Genomic DNA, 12,508 nt, shown 5'->3' with positions numbered 1-12,508 from the left:
ATAAAAAGAAAGAGAAAACCAATATTTGAACCTTCAAAGTTCATCCTAGCTTTCATTGCCAAGATTATTAAGTCTTTTTTCTGGAAGTATTTACAGAGCACATTGTCATGCCTGTAAGAAAATATTTTGAAGTTATATAAAACTTAAAATTGCTTTTAAGATGTTGCATGATCTTTCATGTCCCATCCCTATATAGTAGGGAAGGGTCACCTTTCTTTTCTGTGGTTATGCTGCATAGTATAAACAAAAGCATCTTGGAGAGTGGTTTTCACCCAGGTTGGTTCTGCCTGAGCCAGAATAGAGTCTGCTTTGGAAAGAAAGTTTTTTGTGGTAGAATCCTTACATTCCATGACCTTTCTTTTTCTCCTACTATCAAATGCCCAGCCCTTTCAATGCACATAAATATACACTTATGCAGCTGATCTGTGTGGGACATTATCATGGGATGGTTGATTCAAACAATATGAGGGCCAGACTAGCTGGCTGCTTTCCACTCAGTGTGCTTCTACCATATACAGGGGCTGGTTGACATTTAGATTACCTGCCTCCTCTTGCTCTCTGGACTGCAGAACTAAGAGAAGTGTTTAAAGAACTGCAGGGTCAGAACCTGGCCTGTTGGATGCCTTGAATGCAAGTGCCCTTCATGGAGCTGCTGTGTCACAGAGACTGTCCATCTAAAACTCCTCACTGCTTTCACCCATGCAGGATGATTAGGGCTTGATCAACTTGTAAGCTGGCTGTATGCCATGAAACAGATGGGAATGAGCATAGGCAAAGCAGGGACTATATAGCAGTTAGAAATATGTTTACTGAGGATGGTATTCCCAGCTGGGAACCTAGAGACATCTGTCTGCACTGACTTACTGCTATTGTGCCAATGGTAAAAGGGTTGTGCTATTCGTAAACTAGCTGAAATCAAAGAACTAGAATAATGATGATAAATAATATGCTTGGGGAAAAAAAAAAAGAAACATGTTCATTCAAGACCATATGCATCTCTCAAAAATTCTACAGGACTGAAAAGAAAGTGAGTTTCCTCTCTTTTTTGATGGCTGCAAAATAATTTGGATGATGTCTGAAATGATATTTAATTGAAAAATTTGGATAATTCAGTGTCAGAAACTGAACATTCATGCAGTCTTCTACAGAATACCATGAAGGAGCAAATCTTCTGTTTATGTTCAGTATCAGGCTGAAATTTATGATGCTAATGTTGCACACCACTTAATTTTACAGGTGATGAAGCTGCCTGTGCCCAAGATGTCCTTTTTTCTGTACTTTGTGAGATTCTGGTTGTTGTTTACTTCTGGTTTATGACTGCTTCATCTTTCCCTTAGGAAGGGAGACTGGCCAATTTTCTCCTCACTCTGATGAAATTTAGGGGACAACGCTCAGCCACAGTTAGAAGGACATGTTGCATGGTTTGATTTCACCATTACCAACATCTCATGCTTTCTGCAGTTTGATGGCAACAGAGTTGGCTGAAGGACCTACCATCTGTCATGGCATTTAAAAGATAAAAATGGAATCATAAATAGTGCCAGCTCATTACAAAATCAAGCCAGCGTGTCAAAATGGAGGACATTAGCATGTTCTTTTAGTATCCTGCTGCCAGCATCTGATGTCAGGTCGCTAATCACTTGAAGTCATCTGTCCAAACAAGCACTGCCAAATCTTTCTTCCAGGCCAGCAGCACCAAACAATACAGGCAAATTTATGTCTGAAGGAAGCGCTTCAGTGGAAAGTAGAAATCTGATCAGTTAATCTCCCCTGCTATAATTACCCATATGATTAATGCAACCTTTCCTTGTTTAAATAATAATAATAATCTGCCACAATATTTATGTCTACACAAAACCAAATTATTTTCCAAAGGAACATCAATTATTGTGATTAAAAGAGTTTTGAATATCAATATTTACTGAAGTACCATAACCTTCCTTTTTTTACAGCTGCCTTTTTGGTTTGGTTCTAAGCCATTGACCTAAACAGCAGACATTGGGTTATCCACACGCACAGTTTCCCTAAAACTGTTTGGTCTTTTGTCATTAGTGAAGTATAGAAGTCATACACAGACCATTCCTACACTGCCCAACCTAGGGTTGGGATGATTGCAACCATACTTGTCTAAGCTAATTCTAGTTTTGGCCATAGTGTTTCACAATTGAGAAACATAAAGCCGGAGAATATTTTTCACCTTTTGTGTTATGACTACAACTGGATCAGTCCTAACTAGAATTTTCACCACACTGAACTTAATGGAAGGGATAGTTTAAAAATGTTTCAGCTCTGAAAAGTCCTCAAGTTAATTTTGCCTTAATGCTAGACAATGTCTCCTGCACTGTGCTGGTGTCATAGGGAGCTTTATTTGGTGTCTCCATGCTCCACTTGCTTGACTTCCCTGTGTAAAACTTCTTGAACTTCATGACATAAGATGTTCTTAAACCTTCATTTTACATGATAGAAAATGCTGTTCCAATCATGAATCTATTCTTAACAGATCATAAGAAAGGCCCTTTTCTGAATTACAACTCAGAAGAGAGAAATCCTTCATTTTTCTTAGTCACAAATGGAAAACTACTAAGCTTTTAATTTTGTGCTGAAAATTAGAATTTTACAGAAAGTCCATTTTCTTCCAAAAACTATTTTTAGAGGAAAATGTTAGTACTGGTTAGTGTTCTTCCTTTAAAAATACTTTACTTCTGAGTTCTTGTCTTTTTCCTGAGCCCATGAGCCTTTTAGCAGCAATGCATCTATTCTGTCTTTACCTGCTGGTAACTCATTTCATCATTCCACTCTATAACCAAGAGAGGTTCATTTAAGAACAAAATAAGGAAATATTCATTTTAGAAGTGCACCTCATCTAAGCAATATTGAATCAATATTGAAGCTAGTGAAATTGGTGCTATAGCAATATTGAAGTTAGTATCATTGAAAGAATATGGCTCTGGCTACTGTTTCAGCATCAGTGTTAAAGCAGCTATAACTATGTGTATGACAGTAGAAATATCTTCACTATATAAATACTGAGAATTCTCAGAGAATTCGACCGCTTTTTAGTAATTTGTTACGAGGTGTTTTTTGTTCGGTTTGTGCTCCATTTTTTATAATACCCAAGAAATCTAGGAGGAAAGGTTTTTGGGCTGGGGTGTTAAACCTTACCTGAAGGTATCTTCAGGAACAATTGCCTTGGTGTTGTGAACATAGCAGACTATCTGTCTTGCTACATCCATTTGACTGAAGCTTGTAATGGGAATGTCAGGGTAGCTGACATACTCTATTTGTCCATATTGGGGTGGGGAGGTTATCACATAGAGAAGCTCCTCTGGCTTGTCAGTACCATCCAGTGCAAGGAGGACATCAGTTGTAATATAGCCCCGATCCCCTCTGGACACTATAAGAGGCTTTATGAAAACAGCAATGTCTCCTGCAGAATAGAAAAACAACACTAAAATAGCCGCATGGCATTAAAAAATGTTCTTATACATTATTGAGCCACATGTTAGCTATCACTGGTAGAAAATTTGTAGAGCTCTAGGATTATAAGGAAATTCAGGCTGGAAGGGTCTTCAGGATATCTCTAGTCATGAGATCAACCTTAACCAAGTTGCTCAGGACTTTATCTCATCAAGGACTGAAAACTGCCAAGGGTGAAGACCACACAACATCTCTAGACCCTTTTCCCAATATTAGCAGGGTCAGGTTAACTTGATCTAATTTGGGTTTCTAATAGGGATGCAATAAATTAAGAGAGACCTGAAGACTAGAGCATAAACATGAAAGGCAGAGATGTTCTTGACCAGTGTTTTCTCTGCCTTATTAAATTCTTCCTGGTTTTCTGTGCTTTGACTTATACAGACATAAAGCTAGTTTCAGAGGGTATGTTCAGTTCTATTTGAAAAGTTGCTGGGAATCTAGGGAGGCAAGCTGCAACAGACTACCTCAGGCAGAGCCTGTTCCTATCCCAGGTCTACTTCTTCACCAGTAACACCAAGGCTGTGATCAGCAGTGAAACCCAAGCAAATGGGCTCTTGGGGTCTCCAAGAGGCCTTGCCAAGGGCCTACATAGTGCTTAGGGAAAGGATCAGGATGTGGGCTTGGATCATCTTTGTTTCAGAAACAGAAACTGTGAAACATCAGGTCTGGCAGATATTTACCTTTTTCCATGTCCTTGATATTTATGTAGAAGTCCATAGGTGGGGATCTGTTGTACCCATCCCACAGGTAAAATGTGAAACTGTCTTGGTTCTTGGACCCTATAGTTCCTGTATGTATGTATCTCACAAGATTCATATCCAGTTCTTCCTGACTGCACTTCATTCCAGTTTGGAGAGTCATCCAGCTTTGACCTACCTAGAAAGAATAAACATCCTTCATTAAACAGATGCATTCTGTCCAGTTAGTGTTTGTTTGTGGTTATGCAAACTGGTACTGGAAGCTGCCTGGCTTTCCTTCTAAGCTATAGACTCTTTCCTCATAGTAGGTTTTGAAGGGCAGTAAAGAGCTGGAGCTGTTCCCAAGCAGCTATAAGAGTGGAGAAAATACAGTGGTAATGAATAAAACTGAGTCAATGTGGTTTAGACACTTTTACTCCAGGATACACATTTCTGCATACTTCTCAACAAGACATCAACAAGATGAAATTGAAATGGTTCCTGATCCTGCTTCTGTGTTCCATTTCTTAATTCAACAAAGCTGCTCTTGGTTCCATCCAAAACCATGCCAAAAGACATATCAGAAAAAAACCTATGGGGAATTCCAGGGAAGCACAGAAATATAGAGCTAAGAGGTCCTCTGATGGAAAAATATGAATTGCCCAATAAAACTGCTGGCTTTTCAGAAGGTAGTATTATACCCTGTATTGTCCTGATCTGCTTATTTGACATAGAACCTGAAGTGACAGTATAAGGGACTTTAGAGCATAGGCTATCGAGGACAGAGAGCTCAAATACATTCAAGTACCCTCTGTGCTCCAACTGTCAGACTCCAACCATGAGCTGTCTTTTGCCTCTTTAATTTGTTGTATTAATTAATTAATTAAGTCATATGTGATCCACAGATTCCTGAAGGGATTCAGTATCAAAATACTTTTGAGGCTTGCAGGTCTTAGAAAACTGATTTCTTTTTTTTAACTATATAAACATGTAATGAAAAAGAGACATTTTTTCTATCTTTTTTCCTAATGCTTATCTTTGGTAAATAGATGTTCATCTTTCTTTGTATTTCTAATCTTATTTTCTGCCTTTCCTCTTGCTATATGTCCTTTTCTTCTTTTATGCCCATCCTTCCTCCCATTCTTGTCTTCTAACTCATGATTTATAGTCACACACATCTCCATTTTTTCTGAAACTGGAGGTAACTGAAGTTATGGTTTACTTGTTCCTTTTTTCAGATCAAGGACTTTCCTCCCACCTTCTCCCAGCTTTGACAATTGGTTTTACCCCTCTGTGGGCTGACTCCCCCAGCACCTCTCTTCCTTGTCCCTTCAGATGATCCCCCCATGCTTTCCATCCCCACCTCCTCCTGTTGAGGATTTGGCCTGCAGTGTCAAAGCCTCTGGGACAGAATCATTGTTTTGCTCCACACTATTTCCACAAAATGGCCATAGACATCTACTTCAAAACATGACAGACATTTGGGAGAAAGAAAGATGAACTAAATTCTAGCCTAAAAAGAGAGAGCTCTTTGTATGCCTGCTTTTTGTTGAAGTACAAAGACTAACCTTGTGCTGAAGCTGACCGTTTTCTGGAATTCTTTCAAATAAGTAGTAAATTCTCTCCCTGGGGGTATCTTTATCTTCTGCTGACAGAACAGCACTAGAAATTATCCGAGCTTCACCCATGTTCACCTCTATATTATCCTTCCTGCAAAAATTAAAAGTCATGTGTTGATGCAAAAGAAGAGTAACCTTTCCAACGTGTAATTTCTCTGCCAGGAATATGGATTACTCAGATGCAGACAGAAATTACAGCTACAGAAAGAATGAGAGTGCTTATTTCCATTCAAAATAGGAAAAAAGCAAACAGGGAGAGACCAGGCTCTCCTTACAGTGGTGAAAAACAACAAAGCAGATACTTACAACAACCTGGGATTTACAATGCCCATTATCTTCCCCTGGGCCCTATTCTGCTTGCCTTTTTCCAGTTTATAAGAGGACTATGTACATGAATAAATTATATTATATATTACTGCTAGTACAGACCATAGTAATAATGGCTCTAAATAACTGGTTTTCATTAGGGAAAAGACTTTCTTTGAAATGAGTAGATTGGCACTACTCAGCTTAGTCTTAAGAGACACTACAAAGACCTAACTGGTTTCTTCTCTGTGCTCTCCATGGCAGAATATTCCTGGGTTCTGGATTCAGAAAAGAAGGTTAAGGCCACCTGTTCCTTTGCAGAAATGGCCATCACCAGTCACAAATGAAATCTGAGACAGCTCTGTGGGAAAAATCCCATATTGTTTTAAATTCAGGAAGAGTCTTGATCCAGGATGATTCTCAGATTGTGTCTCTTCTATTTCCCTTCTCAGCTAGTAACCATCCTCCAATTTGCCTCTGTGCACCCTGTTTTCTCATTTTGCTTTAGCTGCCTCACATTTTTGCAGTGTAGCACCCAAACAGTATTATTAAGCTCTACAAAAGTTTCAAGAAACTTGGAAGGTATTCAGCATATTCAGTTATGCCATGAATGGGGCCTGCTAGCACTAATCTGCCCATGGGCCACGGAGCAGGTTGGAAAAGGAGAGATTCCTTAGGTATTTGGGCAGCTAGACTCTGGCCAGGTGCAACAGAGCTTGTGCATGCCGTGCTATTTCAAAGCCCAAATTCAGATAGATTTTCACAAGAATTACTAAAGACACATGTAACAGCGCTTTTTCTTTGCAAAGATGCAAGTGCCTGCTTCAAACCAGAATAAGAACTGAGATTTTCAAAGAATAAATTGTCACAAACACTTTGTGATTTTGGAGAATGCATTTATTACTCTCAGAGAGAGTAGAGATGGTTTTTTTTTTCCTGAAATTTCTTATTCAAACTGATACGGATATGAGGCCTAGAAATTTCATTTTTGGAAAGTGAGAAGCAAAGAAAATGGAGTACTGTGACAAAGTATACCAATTCACATTAATGGCAGACCAAGCAATCTTAATGATTTGCTTATACCAGCAATAATAATGCTGGGACTGCAGAAACAGAAAGACCAGGTGTCTAGCCCAGAGACTGAAACCTAGGAAGAGTTAATTCAAACAAAAATTAAGTTAAGATAAACGTGTTTAACTACTTCCTGAAGGCCGTCTAATCTAAACTTACTATGTTTAGCAGTTAGTTGGTTAAGTCTAGCAGCCACATCTCGTCTTGAGAAGATGCTTTCAAGGGGAATGTGTGATGGCCCTAAATTCCCCAAGGGCACTCTTTATTATGGGGCACAATCCAAGAGGTGACAGATTGAGTTTTTGGCAATGACTGTGAATAAGAACCACTGTTTGCCAGTCAGTAACATCCCATCCCATCCCAGATTCTTCAGTCTGTTGGCTGTACCTAATGGAGTTGAGAACTGAAACTCCTTAAGGTGGAAAGGTGCCTTCAGATCAAAAGATGAGAAAGATCTCTCAGTTGTTGTCAGGTATAGGCCTGTGAAATACTGCAGTGGCATAAGGGAGTTCCTATCCCACAGCAAAGATGTGGTGACCGAACATGACAGCTAAACCTCTTCAATGCCAAACTGGCCATGTTTCTTTTAAGCACTGCTTAACCCTTGGCAGAATACTGCATCTCAGTAGAAGATCAAGAGTTAAGAAGCAGTAATTTCTTATAATGATATAGCTATTTTCAATGTAGGTGGCTGACTGCGTGCTACTGTTCAATACAGGAATGGCAAATGGTGATTTCTAACATCACCAGAAATGGCAGCAACAGTTTCTGCATCCAGTTAGGCAAAGCTGAAAACACTTGACTTCTTGCACTCCATCATCTCCCTTCACAGAGAAAGAGAGGAAAATTACATAGCAATCTTTACCATGTGGGGAACAAATGGGCAATTATCAGTAGTTATCAGCATACATTATGTGAATACATAAACTGTACCCATTATTCTAACTAGAAATGGACTTTATCTCTTGTTAGCCTTATGTAGTCCTTGATAATCTTTCAGCTATAAAATTAACATTTGTTAATGCAAGAAGCTCTACATGGTTAACAAAATATTCGAAATTCTCTGCAATGAGAAATGCAAGTTTCATACGAAGGTAGGCCAAATATCCTGAGGGACGAGAAATTCCCACTTCAGTGGCAGCCTGCTTAACAGGCTGTGAGTCATTTCTGATATGCAAACTTCAGAGTTTTGGAACTATACTCCCAGAGCCTTCAGGCTCCCAACTCCCCATCTGCCTTTCTGGGGTTGGAAAGCATCCAGGAGGACAGAGGCCCTGATGCTCTGTGGCAGGTCATCAGCTAAAAAATGGGGATCCCAAGGGATGAGCTCCTAGTTAAAATGTCCCGGAGGTTTGGCTCTCTCACAGCCAGCTGCCTATCTGCAAATAGTCTGCCAGGCAATTTCTGACCAAGTCTTAATATTTATGACTCCAGGTTTTGGACTGTGAGGAAAGTTTGTGTGTACCTTTTTGGAAGCTGAGTTATGGCTGTGCAATATTTTTTAAATAGAAGAGAATAACTAAGCTGAAAGGCTTTCCCCATCAGCCTTGTGGATTCTCTCATGTCAGAATACAGGGCTGCTTTCAGAGAGAGGTTTTAGGTGATTACCCCAGGCAAGGGGAAAGCAAAGTAAAATCTTGAAGTAAGCTGTGAAAGACAAAACAAGACTGTTTTCCCCCTTTCTTTTTCTCTGTTCCTTTAATATTGAGCAATAATAAATCATATCTTTCTTTCACTAAAATTCTTCTTAAACTGGCTTATAAAAGCCCTCATGCAAGCATCTATATAAATACTGGTCTGTGACTAATTATTGCATTGTCTCCTCATCAGTCATCCATTTGGTCTTTTGATCACTTTAGGGTCATTTTGTCTAAACTCATCCCTCTGTCAGAGACACAAACATGTGGCTTACTTGCTCAGCACTGGTTTCTCATCATTAACTGGAATGACCTTTACTGAAATGGTTTTGAGGACTTTATGTTTCCCATCTGATAGCTGGATTTTGAAACTGTCAGTGAGGTTTTCTGTATTGTCATGCATGTACATCAGCTTCATTCCTGTGCAGGGAATGAAAAATAAGAGAGAGAAGGGGAGAGAGAGAGAGAAACAAAATTAACAAATAAATCTGACTCCTGAAAAATCTCTCACATTTAATCCTGCTTCTATCACCCTTCTTCCATCTCCCCTCCCTATATGCCCTGATCACAGCAAGATTCTTTCTGCTAACTGAAGATGAGCTTGGTGAGCTACTGTTGTTCATTAATTTAACAACATACTATTGACTCAAAGACATCAGATGACCTGCAGAAGGAGTAACTCCCTTCACAGAAGGGTCTCTGTTGGTCTAAAAAAGGAACATTTCTGCTCCTCATTCCAATTCATTTTAACAGGGACCATAGAAACAGTGAGAGTATCAAGCAGCACTTTTCTGTGTCTTAAGTAATCCTGCGGGAGCTTTAAATGAGCCTTGAGAAGGACAAGCTGACCTTGTGGCTATGACCATGAGCAATCAGATCCTGTCCAGGCGTGCCTTGGCCACCATTGTGGACAGGAGAACAGAAAAGCTGAACAACTGAGAGTCGAAAGCAGGATCTGGAAAAGCTGAGTGATTTGGTGTGTGGACATGGTATTTCTGAAGGTTCATATTAGACATGCCAAGAGACCTCTTAATATTAATAGATCCAGTAATTCATTAAATGGCCAGAATCTGGAAGAGTACATCATATTCTTGGCAGTGTTAAATACACTGATTGCATGTACTTGAAAGAGCTTTGCTGCTACAGAGCATGTTAACTCATCATGCTAAGCTATAGTTCATAACGTTATTGTAAGGTATATGGAGGTATGATGAAGTTATATGTTGTGGCATTCTAACACATAAAGAAGGCTTATAGCAAAGATGCTGCCAATGACATAACAAATGCCAAGAGTTTTAAACTGAAAGAGGGTAGGTTTAGGTTGGACATAAGGAAAAAATCGATTACGGTAAGGATGGTGAGAGACTAGGACATGTTTTCCAGAAAAGTTATGAATACTCCCACCCTGGGAGTGTTCAAGGCCAGGCTGGATGGAATTTTGAGCAACCTGATCTACTGGAATGTGTATCTGACCATGACAGATGGACTAGGAGATCCTTAAAACTCCCTTACAACCCAAACTACTCTGTGATTCTATGATTCTGTCACCATTTAGAGCAATGTTTAACCTCGTGATCAGTTAATGTGTTTTGCAATTAGTCTCTCTGTTTCTGTTTTAGATTTTGAACTCTGTGTTCTGATAAGTTACACTCTTCCCTTTATTATTTCAGGGCAAGTGACCGATTTACTCATGTATTCATAGTCATCCTTTCTGACACATGGGCTTCTCATGTGATTTTTATTGATAGAACCTAAATTCAGTTAATAACATCAGCACTAAATACATTAACTTCTATTCATAAACTTGTATTGGAAATATACGTAATGCAAATGAATAAATAATTAGTGAAGGATTCTACCATCAAGTAGTGAAGGACATTATGCCACCTTGTCTCCTTAAAGGAACGAAAGACAAATGTCAAAAGAATGCTGCACTTACCGTTCTTCAGTAGCTCCATGGAAAATTCATGAACAAGCAACGCGTTGCTGCCATGGTCATGGTTAAGTAACTGTTTATAGTGTAGAACATCATTGCCATGAACATCATTAATGAGGAACCCATGGCAGGGCCTCTGCACAACCTCAAATACCAAATGGTCTTGGGGCACATCCAGATCAATGGCATTGATAACAGACAGATCCAGCTCTTTCATCTCCCCTTCTTGAACCTGAACATGACAGAAACAAATGTCCAATTCTTTTACATTAAAAGAAAGAATACAACGTTAAAATGATTTCCTGTGCTACAGGTTTACCTAGAATTTAACTGGGCTACTCAAATTAAGGGAAAGATGCAGAGGAACAGATGTCAGAATAATGTTCTTCTTACATTAAGGAGTGTTTTCGGGTATAAAATAATTGTTTGAATTATTCCTCCTTACAGTTATATTCCTTGCTATGAATTCTGGGACTTCATCATTGGTTGGGTTGATCAGCACAAAAAATGGAATCTCTGCCGAGCGATGCAGCCCATCGGTGACATGAAGTACAAAGTGGTCTGCTGTTGGCTCCATTTGCATGTGCCTGGATTGTACATAGTTTATGTTCAGGGATTTCAGGTGCTTCAGCTGAAATGAAGCTAGAGATTTTAAAGAGATGGTGAGTTAGCACAGTCTTTTCCTGCCGTCTGGTCTTATGTGACATTAAAAAAAACCCTGAAACTGCCTTTCTTCAAAGAACAAATCACAGGAATTGTACAAGTTCTCAGTCATTTGTGGCTGAAAGAATTACACTGCAAACTATGACAGAACAAGTGACCTTCCTCTGAAATAAAAACACATCCTTCTCCTTCCTGTGGAACTGTGCAGCTTCATACTTCTCATTTTAGTGTGCAGAACTGAGAACAAATTATATTTTAAAAAATGAAACAAACACACACAAAAACAAACAGACAGGAAAAGATCTCAGGTCTAAGTAATTACATTGATTGTTGTTTGACTGACAGACTGGGAAAATCTAAAGGCACCACACTTCTCCAGCTGGAAACACTGGAAGCATTACAGAGCATGCCCCAATCTGATCTGCTGAGAACGAAACTGCCTTACAATATTAGTAAGTGGACAAAGGAAGAGACCCAAGTCAAACATGACCTCAAACACTTTTGTAACTCTGCCTTGGCACCCGGGCTTTTCAAATTCTCAGCTGCACTGTTTAATTGACAGAAGTACAGGTGAAGAGGAGTGCAAGAGCCTTGCCTGGGAGAGTGAAAGGAAAGGCAGAGAGTGCAGATTAATGTCTCATATCACCACTTCTAACAGATTGCAGCTGGAATGCATAAAACAAGGATTGACTTGTTTACTTTAAGTGCCAATTCTTCTTGTTTGCAGAGCTGTGGTCTCCCTGTGAACCCCCTCCACACAGTCCCACTGCTCTTCATTTGCCAGCACCTGCCTCCCTCAATAAGGCCATGATAATGTACACACCTGCAGCTACTTCACCAGACTCTGCCATACAGCCCCATACTCTGTATTTCATTTGCTTAATTATTATATGCTGTCCAGACTTACCTATACTTATACCACTGTTGCTCTTCTCAAACCCTGGGGAAGGCAGTGTATTTTCAATGTAACCAAACTGGGGAGGAGAAACCAAGACAAACTCTAAGTCATCTGCAGTGGTGTCTGGGTCAGTGGCAAACAAATGGTTGGTGGTAAGGGCTGCTGAGGAGCTCTCCTCCACCACAAACCTTGCACCTGCATATAAACAATATGACAAGCATTAT

The 12,508-nt window shown here is 39.6% G+C and overlaps 1 protein-coding gene across 2 annotated transcripts in view; it reads right to left on the bottom strand.

Moving 5' to 3' along the window:
• FREM1 (FRAS1 related extracellular matrix 1) overlaps positions 1 to 12,508 on the bottom strand; it is a 55,820-nt gene that overhangs the window by 22,076 nt on the left and 21,236 nt on the right. For both annotated transcript variants that reach the window (XM_008496246.1, XM_030466734.1), the window contains exons 17-23: positions 12,294 to 12,479; positions 11,169 to 11,365; positions 10,727 to 10,955; positions 9,063 to 9,207; positions 5,723 to 5,864; positions 4,158 to 4,353; positions 3,163 to 3,427 (exon numbers count right to left, since the gene is read on the bottom strand). In XM_008496246.1, the coding sequence (XP_008494468.1) occupies positions 3,163 to 3,427; positions 4,158 to 4,353; positions 5,723 to 5,864; positions 9,063 to 9,207; positions 10,727 to 10,955; positions 11,169 to 11,365; positions 12,294 to 12,479 (1,360 nt within the window). The remainder of the gene's footprint in view (positions 1 to 3,162; positions 3,428 to 4,157; positions 4,354 to 5,722; positions 5,865 to 9,062; positions 9,208 to 10,726; positions 10,956 to 11,168; positions 11,366 to 12,293; positions 12,480 to 12,508) is intronic.

Source organism: Calypte anna, chromosome Z (genome assembly GCF_003957555.1).
Source record: "Calypte anna isolate BGI_N300 chromosome Z, bCalAnn1_v1.p, whole genome shotgun sequence".
NCBI classification, from domain to species: Eukaryota; Metazoa; Chordata; class Aves; order Apodiformes; family Trochilidae; genus Calypte; species Calypte anna.
The sequence above is the reverse complement of the archived record's forward strand: the minus strand, read 5'-3'. Positions and strand labels throughout refer to the sequence as shown.